Genomic DNA, 21,827 nt, shown 5'->3' with positions numbered 1-21,827 from the left:
CGGAGGGGTGTGAATGAACAACTCACCATCTCTTCCTACGTACATCCATGGTGGATCCTAAATGTTATGAATATTATCATAACATTCAGTTAGCGGTTTTGCTTTTTCTTCTCCTTTGTTATCGCTGAATGGTAGATAACTTGGATATGTTGTTATACTTTATTGTGGATTACTGGCGCTCGTCCCGTAGGCTCCGCCTCCCTCACGTGACTGGCAGCGGGCTGACTCAGCTGAGTCGTCACGCACGCGGCGTCAGTCCGGAGTCGCACAATTATGAAAAGGCAACCTACTGCTGGAGCGGAGAGCGAGCACTCCAACGGCAGCGGGGCATTTCTTCCGAGGCTCACCGATAACGTCGCTAATAGATGGCTAAAAGCCACGGAACAGCTCTTCCTGAGACCGCACGGTGAAGAGAATGGTATGCATTCCGCCCTTCTGCTTTCCGTGCGAACGTTAAACGCGCACTGCGCGGTGCGTCGCTGTGCCGCCTGACTGAACGAAGTGACTGCGTGCTCGTAAACGCAAGTCTTTTCACGCCCGCTGCCAACGCTGTTGGTGACAATAGCTTATCGTGGCACGAGTGGCCTGCGTGAGGTGAAGATAACAATGCCATTATCAGCTAAATGACACACTGGCGGTGAAACTTCATTCGGACGCCGTGTCCCGCGGTTGCGGTTTACCGTCGGCTACCGTTAGTTCGCTGGAGAGGTCAGTAAGTTCTGCCAGCCATGCCGGCTCGTGCTTCCCCGTTTGTAAAGCTAGCCGTACTAGCCGGCTCGTGCGCGCTCGCTCTGACCAGGTGTTGCCAGGACTGACCACATCTGGCTTCTCTGCTATCCAGATGTTAGCAAAGGAAGCTCGTTGAAGAGATATTCCCTGACGTTACAGCGAATGTGTAGCACACCTCATTTTTTTTTCTCGTCGCACACACACAAACAGCGTTTTCCGCCGATGTGAGCTAACTAAATAAGCAAACCAGTTCCGTGGCCAGTAACGGACTTGATAAAGCTAGTTAACGCTAGCTAGCTAGCAGATAGGATAGCTTGGCAGCTAGATAGATAGATAGGTAGGAAATGATGTAAGCAATGTCTCGTTTCTGTTATCTTCAGCAGCCTTATATTTTTGGAAAAGCGCTTAATTTTTCTAAATAGTTTGATATAGTATGCTAACTAGCTAGCTACTTTTCTTAGCTCCCCAGATTTTTGCCGTAGTACGTGTAGCTACGTGTGCCGCATACTGTACTGAATACGTATCATGATTGTGATCAATTGAAGTTGTATTATGAGAGTGCCACGGTTTCTCACAGTAGCTTGAGGAAATGTATTCCTGTAAATTGTCCTGGATCCGTGACAGCTTAGTGTGCGAGTCCAGCAGCGTGTTTGTCAGGCTGCTCCCTCGCCGGCTCGACTGAGGTAACGTCACAGACTTCGTCAGTATCGCACGTGAATCATTTGGTCATTTGAGAGCCTCTGTACTTATTTGTTTGTTTGTTTGTTTGTTTAAATAAACAATTATTTCGCTTTCTCACATTTATGCATAGATAAAACGTTAGAATGTGACTAGAATATGGTGAAGGTGTACTGATACTCATCCCCCGGAACAACACTGTAAATCATTAAACCAGACTTTATCCTTACACATTTTCCACCACACTGGCTCTGTCTGAAAATAACCTACATTTGAAACTGAAGCTCAGGCTGTCATTGTCATGATCTTCACCTGTGAGCTCTGAACTCATTGACCTACTATTATTTTCGGTGGTCAGAAAGGTCTCAATAATTTGACCTAAACACTCTCCTTTATTTCCTTATGAAAATTTAGCCAAACCTAGACAATTTATAATTATTAAACTAAACACAGTAATGTTAGCTAATCTTCAGAAAAGCGGTTGTGAATATGTGAGGATTCTTCACCACAGAGGCAAACGTCCCGATTGAGCTGATCGAGGTGATGAAGCCTCTTGAGTTGATGTGCTAGTAGAGAAGAAAGTTGCTTGAATGGCACAGTGAACGGTGGAGATGGAGCAGGGAGCCTCTGCTTAGCCTGACCATGTGTTATCTGTCGTGTTCCTGAATGTCTTCCACTATGAACTGTGGTTTAGCTGACTGTGTGTGAGTGTAAGTGTGTGCGTGCACATGCAATCACAACTATTTTTGCCTCTTGTGGTTGTTTGTTTACAGATGCTGCTTTAGGTCACTCTGAAGCACCTTGGTTGCTATCTGTGGCAGCCGTAGTGGTCTGCCACATACGGCAGCCAAAGTGCTGTGTGGAGTGACTAAATTTTACTGGGCTAGTATGATGTAGCAGCTTCTTATTACAACTAAGATATCTGAACATAGCCCTATTATATAGCACTGTTGGGCCAATGCCCCACCAAGAACATTATTGGATTGTTTGAGTATGGATGAAGCATGGAGTACAACACACAAACACTTCTGTAGTCCATCTATGGAGACATATAGAGACACAGGTGCTGCCTGCCGCTTTAATGGATTGGTAGAAATGTGGATCGCATGTTGGGTATATTCGGTCAAACGGTTTTGGTGTTTGTGAGAAATGCTGAAATGAAGCAGGCATTCACTTCCACAGCGAGATGAAAGATAACATGTAGAGATTGAACACCACAGTTGGCAAAATCACAATGCATTGGGTCAAATCATTCTGCTCACTCACTCTCAGATGCAAATCTCGATATAATGACTGTCGTCAGTATACATTTCTCACAAATTTTGTTCTGATGCACAAGTATCCTCGCCAAACAAATGTATCTCGTGCATGTAGCATGAACTCTGACTGAAACATCACATTGGTTTGGTGAGAATGAGGTTTCTGTGCATGGTAACAAACATGGTGTGCAGCCCCATACCACTTCTTAAGTAGTTTGATTGCTTTCGGAATATGTGTGCGTAAAGGTCATTTCACCCTAGAAGCACTGCCGCGATCGTGGCAAGTTGCATCTACTTTGTGTGACTTGACAGAACTCACTGCAATAATTTCACCACAATAATCTGCTTTTATGGGGACACAATGAAAAATATTCCCGCATTGACAATGGAAATGAGGATCTGCTTTACTTAAGACTACTCCATGGATAAAATGTTAAAAACTTGTTAACGGTGACTGTTTTTCCTGGATGATTTACACTAAAACTGTTTCTGCTCTGCAGAGGTTTAGCATAGTTTTCCTTCAAAAATTTCAAATACTGATGAATAGTAAAAACTAAGAAAAGTTAGTTGTAGTGTAACTAGGGTTTGTATTATTGTTGAGGAGTAAAAATATATGCTAGGGTAGCTATTTTCTGTTTTGATTATAGGCCTAGATTGCATTATATAGCAGGAACAGAAGATTTTCTGTATAGGAACTGTTGGTTTGCTGCAAAAATAGTCCCAATGTGTATTTTTGCTTTTGCTGCAAACATTACCACTGCATTGCCTCGTGCCACACGCGGCTGGTGTAAAAGGTTACATTAACATCAGAGTTCTCGCAACGTGCAGTGTCTGGTGTAAATTGGGCTGCGTCCATGGCCAACTATGCAGAGAAGCCTCCAGAAAGCTGTAGCCTAAATTATTTTTAGAACAGTAACTTAATGTTGTTCCACGTAATAAATACGTTATACACAATTTCTGCTCAATTCTATTTTTGTTCATTAAAAGTGTGGACTGCTGCTAACATGCTGCTTTTAAGTATTCCACCGCTCAGCTTGGGCCAAATGGCTTATTTCCATGGAATCATGCAGCATATTTCCAAGTGCCAATCACAAATATATTTGTATAATTTTTTGTTATGTTTTTGAGCTTCATTTTCTTACAAGCGTCATTAACTACATAACTTGCATAATTATATAATAGAATTTTAAAGTAGACTGAGCAATTAGTTGGATTTAGGGGCATATGACATGTAGGAGCAAAAACAGGCTGAGAAGTGATGCTTTCTGCACCATAACGTGGCGTTACTCAGGTGAGGCTGCTGAGGAGAGATATAGGAGACTGGAATTTGATCTTTTTCTCTCGATTTTTTTTCTTTTCTTCTCAATTCTAATGAATTTTTCATTTTACTAACTTTATGCACAAACACCCTTTAAATTATTTAGTTGTATCTATTTAAAGATTACTTTAAATGTTAAAGCTATTATTTTTGTAACCTTTATACTGTCTAAAGCTCATCATACTTCATCATAATGTTCTAATAATAAGCATGTTAAGCTTTATATTGAATGTGAATTGTGAGGGAGAGTTGCATTCTTGTACATTTGCACACTGCAAACACCAATTTATCGGCTCCAAATTTCGTCTATATCGTTGTGCTTTATAATCGGTATTGGTATCGACTCTGGAGAAAAGCGTATTGGTCGACCTTTGTTAAAAATGAACAGGAACTTGTCTGAACACACTGTATTTTTCATTTTGACCAGTTTATTTCACCATGCTCTAAATGACAATATTTGGAAGAAATATTTTCAGTACTTTATGAAATAAAGCAAAAGTGTTAATTTTAAGACTGATAATTTTGCAGTGGTATTTCTTTTTCTGGAGCTCTGTGTTTGTGTTTGAAATAAATAAATAATCCTTGCACTTGACATGTGAAACAGTTTAAATTTAGCAGTATTACAACAGAAAATGACTAATGATTAAAAAAACAACAAATATCTAGGATAAATAGTCATTGATGCATTTACATGAGCAGTAAGCACAGTTGCCTAGTAACGTCACTACTGAGACCTTTCGTTAATAGCATTAACTTGGGATTTCTGTGTAGTGATAAACAGTCCTATTTGAATATGGGGTTTTGAGACGCAGCCCTCTCCGGTTAAAGACGCAAGGTTGCTGAGAGAGACCGCGTGATTGTAGCCCTTTAACAGGACTGTGTGACTAATGGCAGAGAGTTCTAGAACTGAAGCTGGGGTGTTGTGACAGGTTCTAAAACTCTCAGGTTTTCTGGGTACTCTGAGAGAAAAAAGGGTCTAACAGAGTAAGTGCTCAGATTATTCTGTGAATTGTAAAACTAAAGATTCTGGTCAGTTACTCTGTGGGGGGCAGGTTGTAATGTAATGAGAATTCTGTTTTCAATGTGTAATAACTGTTCTTCTTTTCCAGACCTGTGGGCAGGGTGGGGGGGCAGTGGGAGAGATTTGAGTGTCACATGTTTCTGCTTATTCTAGTGCTTGTCTTGTATGGGGTGGAGGAAAGTGATGCAGAAAGAGGGTGTGATGGAGAAAGGGAATGAATAATGAGCAGAGCAGAGGTCCAGTCCATTTTACTATATGATTTCCAAATTGTGTTCAGGAGGCACATGCTGGGAATAGTTCTGAAAGCTCTGTAGGGAGCATAGAGGACTAAACCTGTCCATATCTCGAGATGTGTGTTTTGTAACACACACTGCTGCATCGGAACTTTTTCCTGTAGTTCTGAGAATGCTGTATAGGGTACTGGTGTTTTGACAGTAATGTATCGTGATGTTGTATTAAGTTGCTCTCCTGGCAGATGGGTCAGATCCAACAGAGTCTCGTCTCTTTCGGTCTCTCCTGAATCCAGTTCAGAAAAATCGGTCCTTGTGTGTCTCCCAAGCCCTTTTCACACTTTGGGAAAATAGAGGTTATGTGCAGTGATGTCTTCTCTACAGGAGAGGGACCCTGAAATAGCACAGTCCTGCAATAATGGCGCATAATTATGACTTACCTGTCCTGTTTGTAGAGCTATAAGCTCCAAGTCAAACCACAGCCATTCACCTGACTGAGGCTGCACACTGTAGATTATGCTGTTGGCCACTCCGGAAAACAAGAGGACCTGCATTACACCACAGCATGAAAATAAGTTATCCATTTAGTCTGTACTTCCAAGAAGAGTGATGCCTTCTTTTTTTGTTACACGTTAAAGATATCTGGCGTTTTGAGAGAATTCATGGTGAAATTTTAACATTTTAGTATTGCGGAACAACATGCCTTGTACAAAGTTAGGGGGAAGGTTATATAATGCTGCCTGATTGGCATTATTAGAGATGACTGGGACAATGTTTTGCAATTGTCAGAGTCTGCTACTGCAGATAGAATGTAAGTTAGGTGCATTTCCATCTGTTGGACTTTACTGGAACACATTTTTATGTCAGGAAAAGGAAAAGGAAGAAAAGCCTAAGTGTCCAGGGTTGTTTTCTGTCAGTTCATCTGAAACAACATTTCCAGAGAGGTGTCGTCGTACCTCTCTGTTGCTGGAACCAGCGTTTCTCTTTTCTAGCAGGCAGCGTTGTGTTTGACCCTGCAGGTCTAGTTGTGTAGGAGATTATTTACAGACAGTCCTTTGCTGCTAGATTTAAGTATGTTTAAACCTAGTTTATAGTTGTGCAATGCATTCAGATCAAACAGCTGAACCACCATATTTTTTTGCTTTACTCAACCAGCACCTATTTGTCACAACTTGTTTTTGACAAAAAATGAACACCTCATACAATTGTAAAATTTAAGTGTAGAATAGATCATGCTGATGAAAATGTTTGGATAGAATTTGTCTAAAATTAAGCGTTTTACATGTATTAATTTAGAATCACTTGAAGCATTTTTCATCATGTTAGGTGGACCTACACAACAGTTTTAGTACAAGCTTGTAAAATGGGATCTTAGTTTTAAAAATTAGTTGCCTCCAATAGACCATTGGTTTTGTATTAAGTAAACTAAATGGGGATTCTACCATTTTCTTGTTGTAGTGTGACAAAAATCTCATATCATTCTAATAGTGTAAGTACTATTACACTATTACTAAACATGCCATAACAGTGGCATGTAATGGGGAAACAAATTGTTCATCGCAATTATTTGTTTGACAGTCATTAGCTAAAACATTAGAGCAAACTTAAAACTTAAAAATAATTTCCATTAATATTTTATTATGCTTTGCACACAGGTGAATCCTTGTCTTTTACATGCTATCATAAATTTTTGTGGTATTGATGTCAGTTTTGTGGTTATCAGAACAGCTGCAGCTGTTTGCAGTGATGGAGCAGGATCTTGTAGCTCACCAAGGACACCGAGGTAATGAAGGTCACATGAGTCACCCTTGAGGAGGGATTTACAGCCATACTGCAGTGGGAGCAAAGTTTGCCAGAGTTGCACAATGACTCTTACTCTGTAGGTGTTCATTAGAGGCCACCAGTACACATACAGACCAACACTTCAACTATGTGTAATTAACTGTAATTGTAATTAACATTGTAATTGTTTTAGCACACCCACACATCTTAAGTAGTGTTTAACACACACAGACACACCTAGTCTGCATTTTTGCATGTGAGCACACACACACACACTCAGGCTGTGTTTTAGAGCACCCACTCAGACAGGCTGTTATGATTTGTTCAATTTAGATTCAGTCAACCAATAATTGCATGGATTCATTCATTGATTTATACATACACAGAATTTATATTACAGTTAAAAGTGTAGTTATTTTTGCAAATGAAAGATGGGATGAGGTACATAATATCTATGAGTTTAGACACTTTTCTGTTTCACTCAGTGTTAATCTTCTGCATTTTAGCTACTGATTAAGGAGCAAGGCAACCATGGTGAACAATGTTGAAAATCCTCCATGTTGATGCACTTTGACACTCGAAACATCCAAACAAGGTGAAATGTGAATTGCGATCATTTTTTCTTGGCACAGTTTAGTATACACTATGATATAACACTTCAAGATGTAAGTGAATAAATGTTAAGAGGAAAATGCTGGTTTTATAGACTTTTTCCTCACATCAAACCTTTGCAATGATTGTAGTTTGCTCAATAAAATTAAATAAGTTAAATATTACTTATCACGTAGGTACACCATTATCTCATCAGTGCTCATTAATTGGACACAGAATAACATTTTTAAAAGAATGACCTAATTGAGTCAATTAAACATTGGATTTGAGGCAGTTTAATAATACAAAGTGAGTTGTATTTGGGAACTAAAACCTCTGGAGTTCTCAGACTAATGACAATTCCCAGACTAATGACACAGTACAATGCCAGAATAACAGTACTAGAGCAGATTATAGATTTCATTATAATAGATAATAGACGTAGATTAGGAAGTCTATACTTGCAGAATCCTTTACTCATGGAATCATGTTTGACAGTATCATGATTGTGACCTGCAGGCTGTAGTGCCTCATGCTGGAGAGGAGAGACGTGCTAGTGACTCGCACTACAGCATTTTGATAAGATTCTTGATCTCTTCTCAATTCTTGATCTTTGGTCTGAGTTAATGAAAATAGATTAAGAATGAGTGCCAGTGGCATCACTGGATGCAAATCACACTTTTGTGTCTTTTGGGAGAAGGAATTTGGAAGTGACTAATTTTAATTAAGGAAAATAATTGATTTTTTTTTTTAAATACAAAAAACATACGTTCAGAAAAATGACAATGAATTAAACCAATTAAAAAAACAAAAAAACAAATGCAAGCCTAAAATAAACTGACCCTTTAGTAATATTACAGTGCAGATTGCTGTTTATCCTTGTGCACCAAATATACAACAAAAGGTATTGAGTTATCATTTTTTCATTATGGAAAAAAAAAGTTGATAAACATTTTTCATCTCATATTCTTGTTCTGCATGTATGTGGGTGCATTTGTGTGTCTCTGCACATTGTATAGTCTCTGAGCCTTCATATATATAATCTTCACTGATGAATAAAACAGAATGTGATCATTAAAATATAAGTTTATTGTTGTTTATGGAATATTACTATCATTCATTATAGTCAATTATAGCATTACAAAATCTTTGGAAATGTTGTTTCTAGATGCAAGAGATTTCCAGTTTAAGGCGCATTTAACTAACTAAACAGACGAAAGCTGGGAATACTTTTATTGACCATATTTGACCACCAGTGTTGCTGCACAAAAAACCTTTTGGAGTGCTAGAGATTTTACATTAATGACCTAGCCAAAATGAAGAAAATTCCCAATTGCACCCACTTTCTAAATGCATCTTTGTCCTGTCTGACAAAGTGCTACCACATAATAATTCATTCCATGAAAAAATAATTCATATAAAGAATATCAAATATGAAATTTGTATCTTATAGATATGGCACTTATCTGATACCTAGTGTGGGTTTTGGGCTACAAGCAAAACATGTCGAAAGAAAAATTGAAAATAATCCAGTCCAACTCTATAACAAATCTAATCTGAAACATCACAGAACGTTAATTGATCTTGTCTGTCATGTTGGATATTTCTTCCTTTAGTAAAGTATTTGAGTGTTTGAGCATGGTATTCTTATTTTTAATATGTGTTTTTTTTTTTGTTTTTTGTTTTTTTTTAACAAAAAACAAAACCATCCAATATCATTCAGTGCTCATGGTTTCATTATTGCCATTAGTATCATGATATCTCTGGTAATGAGCCACGCTATATTTATTAGATTCCAATAAACCCAAAAGACAGAAATGTAAAATGAGCACACATACCATACTTACAAAGCTGTATTAGGTAATTAATGTGTGTTCCGTTTGTAAATAATACATGAATCTGTATTCAAAGAAATTTTGCAATGCCCTTCTGACAGTTGTTTATTCCCAGGCAGATTATTTTGTCAGTGAAAGAATAAATGTAAAAACACAACTTGCACTAGAGAAAGAATCCGAAAACATGTTCAGAAAGCTTAACTTTTTAAAAATTTTGTACATCTGTTTTGTGATGATCACCACCGCATCCTAAAAATTCTACAAAATTCAAAAAGATAAAACCATTTTTCATGTAAAGCTGTTGTATATAGCAATGAAGACAAAAACAAGGAAGCTGTAAACCACAGTAGTGCGCTTTCATAACAGCTACTGATACTTGACTAAGCAGTAACATTGCTTCAGCTGGCATATATGGAAAAATGTTGGATACCCTGAAATATACAGTTGAGTTCATGAAGCCATCTTCATTTGTTAATAAACAGTGCTCTTTCCAGTGGTATGAGTTATTCTGTCATATGTTTTGCTCAGTATGTAGGTGGTAACATTCCTAATTTTTAACGGCTCATAACTGGCAAAAATAGTAGAGATGGCTTTGGTGATTTCATGTGGAATGCCCATGTGTGTATGTGTGTCAGCTCTTATATGTGCTCCAATAAAACATCAAGCATGTTTTTTTGTGAAGTGTCATGAGAACATTAGAAATATGTGACAGCCTACTGGGTGGTGCACAGTAAAGTGTAGAGCAGATTGTTTCAGTCATTCTTAAAAGTGCAGATGATTTATAAGATGACAGATGATGAATTAGTAATGTGCTGTTTTAAGGTGGTTTAGTTTATTAAGCTAAACAGTGTTTGGTTATAATTTAGATTGAGGTTAGACTTAGATTGGGCCTGATGTTGTAGTTAATATATATGCTTACATCAGGTCAGGGTTTAAATTTAGGTTAGGTTTAGTGTTGGGGTTAGAGAGATTTAGTTAAAATTTAAATCAGTGCTTGATGCTGTGTGTGTGTGTGTGTGTGTGTGTGTGTGTGTGTGTGTGTGTGTGTGTGTGTGTGAAGTTGCATGAGACGTTAGCAGCAAAATGACATAGAATAATAGGGTTGTTTGTGCCTGTATGACTTTGCGAATCTGTGACTTTGAGAGTCTGTGACTGAGCGTGTGAAGGTGTAAGAGTGCAAGAGAGGTTGTGTTTGTGTGTTGGAGAGGAGCAGCGGGGAAGTTCTCTGCTGCTGTCCAATACCCGAGATTCTCCACTGTCTGCATGTCTGTGTACATGGTTACGAGAGAAAGCGCGTGATGTATGGCCCTCTCTGTCTGTCTTTTTGTCCCCCTCTCTCTGTCTCTGTAGCGTTTCTCTTGAGCCAGGCTTCCCGTCCCTGTGTTCTTACTCATTAACAGTGTAGAGGAGAGGAGGAGAGGGAGGGAGTCACACAGGGATCGTTCCTTTTTGAACAGACGCACATCTTCCAAATCTCACACAATATTTGCAACCAAAAACAGTGCGTCAGGGAACAGGAAATCTCTAGGTCCAGAATGTACAAGGTCCATACCGTTCTATGAGTTGTCTTCAACCTGGCTGCATGGGAATGATCTAGCTCAGTTCGGGAAAGTGAGATCTTTGTCAACAGTGGAGAAACTTGGTCATGTTCCTGTACTCTCTGCTGCCGCAGAGAGATGAAGAGGATGGTGATGAGTTCAAGTTGGAGGTAGACTGAATTTAACATGGCTGCGTGTTAAACTAAAAATGTTGCTTTAGCATGCACAGTTGATAACAGAGCAAGCCTAACGTTGTATGTAATGTTAATTATCCAATAAGTTAACTAATACACTAGAATTATTGCATTTAATACAACAAGTGACTGGTGAGCCAGTGGACTCCATGCGTGGCTCTCACAAGTAACGTTAGTGTTTCTGTTTGTGAAGATGTTCCCTGTCCTGTCTGAGTTTGCTCTTGGGGGAGCTTGGGTCTGGTTTTGTGTCAAGGGCTTTTCTTTGGGTCTGATTAGGACCTTACAGGGGCTTTTGCTTTAAAGTTTTTCTTTTCTTTCTTTCCCTCTTTTTTTGAACTTTGACAAACTTGTCTTTGAGGCCCTGGTGGTCCCGTGAAAGTGGACAGGTATCAGGAGCTGAAAATTTAATTAAAAATTCTTTAGCGTTAAATCCCTCTTGGTGCAGAACCTCCAGTTGGAGATATTCAGGCTTTATTTAATTTGAGCCTCCACACTGTGACGATGGACCAGCGCCTCAAACACAAAGGAATTTTCATTGATTACGCGAATTTGCTTAAATATGGTGGCACTGTTCCTGCTGGTACTTTTCATTTCAGTGCTGGATTAGGGGGCCACATGCCCCCTCAGCATGGGAGAGTGGAGTGAGCAGAAAGGCAGAGAGGGGAAGGTGGACGATGGCATTGCTTTTCTGTCCAACCCTACAGTACACCCAATGTCCAGCAGCGTGTGTGTGCGTGTGTGCGCGTGTGTGCGCGTGGCAACCTCTATATTATGGCTGTAGTGTGCCAATGAGCTCCAGTATTCCTGCCCAGGAGCTACATGACGCGTTCCTGAGGTGTGCAGCATTAAAATCCTCGTTTCACCGCTGCTAGTGGGAAGGGTGGGAATGTTTGCCCAGGGGAGATGCTTCAGCACAGCAGGCTCCTGCACCTGTCCCTCGCTCACCTGCATGCCCTGTGCCTGCACCCCCGAAGACCTCATCGGGGCCATGCATGATGGGGGTAAGACCCAGGCGTAAAGGGAGCACTGTCCTGCTCAGGGCAATACTGCGGTTATATTACCGTTGGCTTTCATGTCGTTGATTTGCTTCTCTCTCTCTGTCTCTCTCTCTCTCTCTCTCTCTCTGTCTCTCTCTCTCTCTCTCTCTCTCTCTCTTCTCTGCAGTCCCAGAAATCCTGGATAGAAAACACTTTCACCAAGAGGGAATGTGTCTACATACTGCCAGTGTCAAAAGATCCTCACAGGTACTGACAAGCCCAAGCACCAAAACACACCCCGAACATGTAGCATATCATGCCCCCAAAGTGTGCCATATCACACCCCCACCCCCTGCTGGAGCAGCTCCTGGAGCAGCACTGCTCATCCCCTCGGGGAAGCGTGAAGTATGTCTAAGGGGTTCTGGGTTAGGCTCAGGTCTCCAGTGTGTTGAGGTGTTTTCTCTCCTGTGTTTGGAGTTTTCCAGGGCAGCGAGCTCTCTGCTTGAGATGAAGGTGGGAGAACAGTTTGGGGAGGTGGGAGTGGGGGAAGATTTACACCAACATTCTTGTGTTGAGGTGCCCACACTTGCAAAGGAATGTGTCTCATATCACCCTGATCTCACACACCTGATTGGTCCACACGAACCTCTGCCTAAAATGCCTTTCTGCTTATTGGTGAATGTCTGTGTAAGTTTCTCTGTTCTTCCTTGACTGTAACCTAGTTACACGCTTACACACACACACACACACACACACACACACATCTGCATCAGTTTGAGTTCAGATAAGTTTGTACTTTAACAACAATGCTTCCGGAGACTAAGCTTTCTCTAACCCTGTGTACTGCAGAATCACTGGCAGCATTTTTTAATGTCTCCTTGGAGCTGGAGGAATAAGTTACTGTTTGATTTATGGAAAGAAGCATCTTCCCGTTGGTTGTGTAGCTGGAATAGCTTCCGCTGAGCCGTTCTTTGTCAGGCCCTTACAGGGAAGAGCTTTCCGAAGTTCACGTCTTTTCTGGCTCTTCTGGGAAAACGACCTGAAGGCTGCAAGCGTAGTCCTGCAGATGAGGCCCTGTGCCTCGGAGGGCACTAATTGCATGCTGGCTTTGAAAGCAGCTCACGTTTACCCACAAGTAACAGCAGATACAGCACAAGTTTAACCTGAAGTCATAACAAGTGATTGTGGTTTAACAATGACAGTCATGGTGTCGGATGGCTGTAGTTATACCTCCAGAGCTTTATTATTTCAGCTGACTACAGTCATTTTTGCTTTCATGTCATTAGATTACAGTCATTAGATTTCAAAATGATATGTTTCATGGAACAGCATTGGAATGGCAGGTAGATGGCCGAAGTAAATGAACTACAACAGCACAAGGTTTCTGGTCTTGTGAGATAAGATCCTGATTATTTCCTGTTCCCGACAGCTAGATGCTGACCTAGAGGTGTTAGTAGAACCTGTTTGACCTTTTAATCTCTTCTGTGGGGGCAGTGGTGCATTGGGCAGATCCGGGGAACGTTATGTTGGAGATCATTTACAGGGCGTCCTTAACAGCTGGGTCTTACTCAGTTTAAACCTTTTTTAGAATTGTTCTACAAATTACTCAGTCCAAAAATATCAGATGATGGCCAGTGCATCATATTTCCAATGCCTACACTTCCTAACTTTATTGATAGAACAGAAACAAATAATAGATCAGGTAAGTGTAAAAACTTTTTATCCATGTCAAACTTTTTCTGTTCTGTTATCATTTGCATTAAAGTGCTCAGAAGGTCCCACGAGCAAAAGGTGTTCTTCTATATTTAGAGTCTTGAGGCACAATGTAGGCCTACCCAACAGTTTTACAACCAATTATGTAAACTGGAGTTTACACTGGAGTGTGCTCCAGTGTAGAAGTCATCCTAGCAAGGGCCCTGGATCCACTTGATCCTTTAAGGCTTCTAAGCTTTGTATATTGAAGTTAGTTTTATTTAATGTCACAGTGGGTTAGTGCTTTCATACACTATTGTTGCTATCTATCATACTATAATTGTGGGATAATATTAGCAGCAACCATCAAAAAACAAACAAAAAAAAACCCCAACCATTAATTAGTCATTCATTTAACTATTAATCGTGAACTAAAAAGTTCTGTCATCGTCCCTCCAGTTGTGTCCACAGTCATCAGCCCTTGAGTCGTGTCTATAACTTGCTGTCTAGATGTGTTTGCTGAGCTGTGCTCTGTTTCTCTGCAGATGCCTTCCAGGATGCCAGATATGTCAGCAGCTCGTCAGGTGAGTGCCCATCTCGAACATTCTGCCCTTCTAATTCAGGTGTGTGTGGTCTATGTGTGTGTATGTGTATGAAGTGTGGTGGTGTTCAGTGAGAGCCTAACAGGGAGATAGTTTGTTCACTGGAGTTAAAGGTCTGGAGCTCACGGAGGTCAGTGGGATGCAGTGAGCACTGCATCACTGACTACAGCTGGAATCACACTGAAATGACGTGTGTGTCTGCTTTGTGTGTTTAGTGTAAAGGGAGTCAGGTTTGTTACAGTATACAGTCATATTCCAAGTGCATATTTTGTGATATTCTGACTTTTGTGTGTTCTTTGTTTGTGTGTGTGTGTGTGTGTGTGTGTGTGTGTGTGTGTGTGTGTGTAGATGCTGCTGCGGCCGGCTGGTCCGGCAGCATGTTGGGTTCACAGCGAGCCTGGCAATGAAGTATTCGGATGTGAAGCTGGCTGAGGGGGTGGAGCTAGGGCCGGAGCAGGAGGAGTGGAGTGTGGAAAAGCACACGGAGCAGAGCCCCACTGATGCCTATGGAGTGATCAACTTCCAGGGCGGGTCGCATTCCTACAGAGCCAAGGTGCTTACACACACACTAACACACACAGAATATTAAATCAGTTTCAGTTGAGAAATGTCCCTCTCTGGCAGATACTTTGACTTTGTTGACGTGCGTGTTTGTGTGTGCATGTGTGCGCGCGCGTGTGTATGCGTGCATGCGTATAGTATGTGCGGCTGTCCCATGATTCCCGTCCAGAGGCCATTCTACGGCTGATGCTGAGAGAGTGGCAGATGGAGCTTCCTAAGATTGTAATATCTGTGCATGGGGGCATCCAGAACTTTGACCTGCACCCACGGATCAAGCAGGTGGTGGGGAAGGGACTCATTAAGGCTGCTGTAACAACCGGGGCCTGGATCCTCACTGGGGGAGTCAACACAGGCAAGACATACATACACACATACATACACACACACACACACACACACACACTCTCATATTGGCATGCCATAAACACCTCATAAATGCTGTGTGAGTGTGCACATGCATGCCTTCCATATACTATGCTTGATATATAATACATATATAAACACATTTCAACACTTATGTGAGCATACACATGCACACAGATCGATAAGGGAGAACAGGGTGTGTGTGGAGTTACCAGTTTGCTGCTGAGATAACACATACGTAATTGTAGTTGTTCAAAGCCTTAATTATGAGGGTAACATTTTGCACACACACATACTAACATGCACACATTCATACTTGCACAGAGATGTGCTCTAAATGTTAGCACTGATTCACAGGGTATTGAACGATAACACCTGTCATTTCTGATCAGACCAAAAACAAACATTACCATCATTCTGTTCCCCCTGGGTCAGCAGGACATGGAAGCACTGTAATGATGGTGGATTTGTGCTGATTTCATGAAAGACACTGTAATGACATTGCTTTTTTGAGGTGTTTTTCAGAAATAAGGCTGTAATGATTTGGGCCAGTTCTGAGGCTGTAATGATTTGGGCTGGTTCTGAAATTGTAATGATTTGGACGAGTTCTGAAATTGTAAAGATTTGCGCTGGTTGTGAAACTGTAACGACTTGGGCCGGTTCTGAGGCTGTAGCTATTTGGGCCAGTTCTGAGATTGTAATGATTTTGGCCGGTTCTAAGGCTGTAATGATTTGACCGCTTTTCCAGGTGTTGCGAAGCATGTGGGTGATGCCCTAAAAGAACACTCGTCACGATCTGCACGGAAAATCTGCACCATCGGCATTGCCCCCTGGGGCGTGATCGAAAACAGGACCGATCTTATCGGAAGAGATGTGAGCCCTTCCCATGGCGTTCTAACACACACACACAGACCCACATGCATGTGCACAGGCGCACATACACAAAATTCCACGCTTTATTTGTTCACTGCTCATTGTTATACATACTGTAGGTAGATCTAGTAGCTGTGCGTGTTTGGGTGTATGTTGTGCGTGGACGTTGTGCATGTGTGTGTTGCGTGTGTGTGTGTAGGTGGTGGCCCCCTACCAAACGCTGCTGAACCCACTGAGTAAGCTGAATGTGCTGAACAACCTGCACTCCCACTTCATCCTGGTGGACGACGGCACTGTGGGGAAATATGGTGCCGAGGTGAACCTGCGGAGGGAGCTAGAGAAACACATCAACCTACAGAGGATCCATGCCCGTACGCGCAAACACACACCACTCTCACAGTACTTAAGTACATGAACATGTTCATCATATGCTTCTCTGTTGCTTATGGGTGTTTTGTTTGCATGTGTATGCATACACACACGTGTTCGCACATATCAGGAAGTAAGTCCCTGTCGTTGCCCTGATCCTTGAGGGCGGTCCTAACGTGCGTGCGTGCACGTGCCTGCGTGTGTGTGTGCGTGTGCAGGTATCGGGCAGGGAGTCCCTGTCGTTGCCCTGATCTTTGAGGGCGGTCCTAACGTGCGTGCGTGCACGTGCCTGCGTGTGTGTGTGCGTGTGCAGGTATCGGGCAGGGAGTCCCTGTCGTTGCCCTGATCTTTGAGGGCGGTCCTAACGTGATCTTGACTGTTCTGGAGTACCTGCAGGAGAGCCCCCCTGTGCCTGTGGTTGTGTGTGAGGGAACGGGTCGTGCTGCAGATATCCTGTCCTACGTCCACAAACAGACTGAGGATGATGGGTCAGACACACACACACATGCACATTTCACATATACTCATACATCTATAAACAGATGGACTGACATACACACCCAAACAAATGCTAATTATTCATGACATACTGGACTACACTGGTAATGTTTTCCGCAGCTAAGACAAAAACTAGACATACACACACAAATTATTCATGTCTATCTCCCTGTGTGTGACCTCCTGCAGTGGACTACCAGATGGTGTAGAGATTGACATCCTTGCAACAATCAAAAAAACATTTAACTTCAGTCATAATGATGCTGTTCACCTGTTTCACACACTCATGGAATGTATGAAGAACAAAGACCTGGTAAATGGCCTCTCTCAGACTGCCCACAGCGCACACACACATAAACAAACACAAAATGTACCACCTGTTCATTAAAAAATTCTTTTTAGTGCCTGCATTTGTGATCGTGTTTTTCTGCCCCCCCGCTTTGTGTGTGTGTGTGTGTGTGTGTGTGTGTGTGCATACATGGTTTCTCTAATCTGTGATGATGAAAGATAACTGTGTTTCACGTTGGCTCGGAAGACCATCAGGACATTGATGTGGCTATTCTGAAGGCTCTGCTAAAAGGTAGATGCGTGTATGTGTCTGCCTCCGTCTGCGTGTCTGTCTCCATGTGCATGCATATCTGTGTCTGCTACATCAAACAGATCTCTATGTGTAGGAGAACATAACCTTATTTAAGAGCCCAGTTTTAATACCAGGGGAGTCCTAACCCTAATCCCACCAAATGAACCTCTTAATCAGACAGTACCATAAGATCGAATATGTATATGTTGTTGTTTTTGTATAAGTTCTTGTTGTGGCTTTTGATGCAGTGGGTTGAGTAATCAGACAGTGCCATAAGCTTGAATATGTATATGTATATCCAACTCTTTCCTGACTGTCCCTTATTGGTCCATATCATTCCAGCTTTTCTAATCGGATCACAAGCAAAGGTTGACAAAATAACTAATATTTCTATTAAGAACCATAAAAGATTTAGTCTGGTTTTGTGTTGCTGTTGTTTGATCTGCGCAGGGTGAAGTTCTTAATTTCAGTGAGTATGAACATAGGGCACTAAAATGGTATTGATTTGCAAGTAGCCAATTTATGCACTGGGGAAAGGAATGCTAATGCATGGTCAGTTGTTTGCCGTATGGCAGAGCTTGTGCGTCGCTCTAGGACATGAGAGACCCAGAGAATGTCAAACATAAACCATTGGGGACAATACACTTAAGTGTACTAGAAAAACAGCTCCTTTGACGTGTGCTCGTGTGTGTGTGTGTGTGTGTGTGTGTGTGTGTGTGTGTGTGTGTGTGTGTGTGTGTGTGTGTGTGTGTGTGTATACAGGCACTGATGCCTCTGCGTTTGACCAGTTGGTGCTGACGCTTGCATGGAACAGAGTGGACATCGCAAAAGATCATGTGTTTGTTTATGGTCAAAAGTTACTGGTAAGTGTGCATATATGTGTGTAGTTAAACCGTCACCTCTATTAAAACAGTGGAAATTTCACCCCCCCAAGGGATCACGTTGCCCATGTTTTTAGTCAAAACAGTAGACAACTTGCCCCACATAACAAAGGTCAAACTGAAGTGTCACTGGTCAGTATTCTTTCAGCATCATACTAATCATCATTATTGTGTGCGTGTGTGTATGTGTGTATGTGTGTGTGTGTGTGTGCGTGCGCGTGTGTGTGCGTGCGCGTGTGTGTGCGTGCGCGTGTGTGCGTGCGTGCGTGCGTGTGTATGTGCGTGTGTGTGTATGTGCGTGCGTGTGTATGTGCGTGCGTGTGTATGCGCGCGTATGTGCGCGCGTGCGTGTGTATGTGCGTGCGTGTGTATGTGCGCGTATGTGCGTGCGTGCGTGCGTGTGTATGTGCGTGCGTGTGTATGTGCGTGCGCGTATGTGCGTGTGTATGTGCGTGCGTGTGTATGTGCGCGTATGTGCGTGCGTGCGTGTGTATGTGCGTGCGTGTGTATGTGCGTGCGTGTGTATGTGCGTGCGCGTATGTGCGCGTAGGTGGACTCTCTGGAGCAGGCCATGCTGGATGCCTTGGTGATGGACCGGGTGGACTTTGTTAAGCTGCTAATTGAGAACGGAGTCAGCATGCACCGCTTCCTCACAATCTCACACTTAGAGGAGCTATACAACACGGTACACACACACACACACACACACACACACGTGGAGTAGCAATTCAACATGGTACATACACACACACACACAAACACATAGTATATACATTCCTGCAGGAGCTGTACAACACAGTACACACAAACATACAGTCACATAGTACTTGTACAAGAGGAAATATACAACATGATACACACACAGCAGGTGGAGATGTACAATTTGGTACACACACCCAGCTACTCTGGGATGGGTGAGGCTGGGGCCCTGGAGGAAACACTGCTGTTCAGTGCTTTTCATTCTTTCCCACTTCATCTCTCCCTTATAGAAACTCCCAACAAACCACACCCTCTTTCAGCTTGTAAGGGATGTCAAACAGGTAGAATATTTTATTCTAACAACCAGTTTCTTATTATGCGATGTAATCAGTTAACAGTACACTGATTAGTGGGGTGGTGGTGTTGATGGTGCTGTCGATGTTGTTTCCAGGGAAACCTCCCTCCTAACTATAAGATCACACTGATTGATGTGGGCCTGGTAATTGAGTACCTGATGGGAGGGACCTATCGTTGCAACTATACTCGCAAACGCTTTAGGATCATCTACAACAATCTCCATGGTAGCAGCCGGGTAAACACAGCCATTCTGATTTTCTGACAATCAGGAGAGTAACAGCCAGAGAGCCGAGTAGCTGTGCACAATTTCACTCCTGGTTGGTCTAGCTTTTTATACACGTGCATGCGTGTAAAATCGGCATGTTTCCACAGCGATCGGGGCGAACCCAGCCCAGCGGGCCTTCTCTACGTAAAACCCATGAGGCGTTCAGCATGCAGGCAGACAAGAAAGAGAAAACCAGACACAACCACTTCATCAAGACCGCACAGCCCTACAAACCAAAGGTGGAGCACAGTGTCCCTCTGCATGTCTGTCTTTCTGCCTGTCTTTTTCCTCTATACCTTTCTCTCTGACCGTGTGTGTGCGTGTATGTGTGCTTTTCGTTAGTTGGAGTCATCCAGCGACCTGCAGCAGAAGCGCAGTAAGGAGGAGGTGGTGGACATTGACGACCCAGAGACGCGCCGCTTCCCCTACCCCTTTAATGAGCTGCTGGTGTGGGCAGTTCTCATGAAGAGGCAGAAGATGGCACTGTTCTTCTGGCAGCATGGGGAGGAGTCCATGGCCAAGGCCCTAGTGGCCTGCCGGCTCTGCAGGGCCATGTGCTATGAGGCCAAGAAAAGTGATGTGGTGGATGACACCTCAGAGGAGCTGAAGAAATACTCAAAGTGAGTCAGATTGACTCAGTGAATCAGTTACAGTGAGTCTGACTCAGATAGGTACACTGGGTCTCATGCAGTAAACCCAACAGATGGCCACTGGGTTCTGTCCCAGACTTAGTGTTGCAGGTTGGGGAGTAGTTAGAGTCCTACTGAGGGCCTTACCCCCTACTACAGAGGGCCTTACCCCTTACTACTGAGGGCCTTACCCCCTACTACAGAGGGCCTTACCCCCTACTACAGAGGGCCTTACCCCCTACTACAGAGGGCCTTACCCCCTACTACAGAGGGCCTTACCCCCTACTACAGAGGGCCTTACCCCCTACTACTGAGGGCCTTACCCCCTACTACTGAGGGCCTTACCCCCTACTACTGAGGGCCTTACCCCCTACTACAGAGGGCCTTGCCCCTTACTATTGAGGGCATTGCCCCCTGCTACAGAGGGCCTTTCCACCCTACTACTGAAGGTCGTACCTCCTACTACCAAAGGTCATACCCCCTACCACCGAAGGGGCATGTCAGCCATACACCATGTTGTTGCTCTGGTCACTGATGTGCTGCTCACAGATAGACTAGTCTTCGGCATCAAAAATACAATTCTGTTGAAAAAAAAACAAACAAACAAAAAAAAAACCCTAAAACCTAAGTGGGTTTTACTTTACAAATATTGTGAGTCAAGTTAACTGAACCCAATTCAAATATGCTTGGAAATCTAACTGTTGGTGTGCATGTTTGCGTGCGCGTGTGTGTGTGTACTCAGTGAGTTTGGCAGGCTGGCAGTGGATCTACTGGAACAGTCTTTCCGGCAGGACGAGACAATGGCGATGAAGTTGTTGACGTATGAGCTGAAGAACTGGAGTAACTCCACCTGTCTGAAGTTGGCGGTGTCCTCGAGGCTCCGCCCCTTCGTGGCCCACACCTGCACACAGATGCTGCTCTCCGACATGTGGATGGGCCGCCTCAACATGCGCAAGAACTCCTGGTACAAGGTGCGGACCTCAGAGTCCCGCCCAGCTCCGGGTGCATTACCTTGTCCTGCAAGCCAGGCTTTTCGCTGCAGCCAGGGAATCTAGAAGATTCCATCACTCAACAAGGAGCTGCCTATTCAGACAGGAAGTGACAGCAAATAACAGAACGTCAACCACAAGCAGACATGTAAACTGTTTACATCATTCCCCTTAAAACAAAACACTTAAGCTTGAATAATGCTTGAAAGACTTATTACAGATTACTAGCAACACAGAGATTGTGGCCTGTTACCACCAATGGTAGAGTGAAGCCGGTTACAGTCTGATGGAGAGCATGACTAGGCAGTGGTAGCTCA

At 42.8% G+C, this 21,827-nt stretch overlaps 1 protein-coding gene across 10 annotated transcripts in view; it reads left to right on the top strand.

Annotated features, from left to right (window-relative positions):
- Positions 1 to 254: 254 nt before the first annotated feature.
- The window catches only part of trpm7 (transient receptor potential cation channel, subfamily M, member 7), a 37,289-nt gene continuing 15,716 nt past the window's right edge, over positions 255 to 21,827 (top strand). For 6 of the 10 annotated variants that reach the window (XR_014124161.1, XR_014124164.1, XR_014124163.1 and 3 more), the window contains exons 1-17: positions 255 to 418; positions 12,340 to 12,419; positions 14,390 to 14,428; positions 14,795 to 14,999; positions 15,146 to 15,359; positions 16,119 to 16,243; positions 16,443 to 16,614; positions 16,926 to 17,100; positions 17,300 to 17,423; positions 17,618 to 17,690; positions 18,453 to 18,553; positions 19,122 to 19,256; positions 19,561 to 19,611; positions 19,722 to 19,862; positions 20,000 to 20,131; positions 20,235 to 20,512; positions 21,264 to 21,492. Coding sequence is in view for 5 of the 10 variants with exons in the window: in XM_081715968.1 (XP_081572094.1) it covers positions 416 to 418; positions 12,340 to 12,419; positions 14,390 to 14,428; positions 14,795 to 14,999; positions 15,146 to 15,359; positions 16,119 to 16,243; positions 16,443 to 16,614; positions 16,926 to 17,100; positions 17,300 to 17,423; positions 17,618 to 17,690; positions 18,453 to 18,553; positions 19,122 to 19,256; positions 19,561 to 19,611; positions 19,722 to 19,862; positions 20,000 to 20,131; positions 20,235 to 20,512; positions 21,264 to 21,492 (2,277 nt within the window). In the remaining 5 variants the exon portion in view is untranslated. Of the gene's footprint in view, positions 419 to 10,620; positions 11,152 to 12,339; positions 12,420 to 14,389; positions 14,429 to 14,794; positions 15,000 to 15,145; positions 15,360 to 16,118; positions 16,244 to 16,442; positions 16,615 to 16,925; positions 17,101 to 17,299; positions 17,424 to 17,617; positions 17,691 to 18,452; positions 18,554 to 19,121; positions 19,257 to 19,560; positions 19,612 to 19,721; positions 19,863 to 19,999; positions 20,132 to 20,234; positions 20,513 to 21,263; positions 21,493 to 21,827 lie in introns of those variants that run through there. The other 4 variants (XM_081715967.1, XM_081715966.1, XM_027022781.3 and 1 more) reach the window with 3 other exon arrangements.

This window comes from Electrophorus electricus, chromosome 6 (assembly GCF_041902795.1).
Source record: "Electrophorus electricus isolate QZ-2024a chromosome 6, ASM4190279v1, whole genome shotgun sequence".
NCBI classification, from domain to species: domain Eukaryota; kingdom Metazoa; phylum Chordata; class Actinopteri; order Gymnotiformes; family Gymnotidae; genus Electrophorus; species Electrophorus electricus.
Note: the sequence above shows the minus strand (reverse complement) of the source record. Positions and strands in the feature narration are given on the sequence as shown.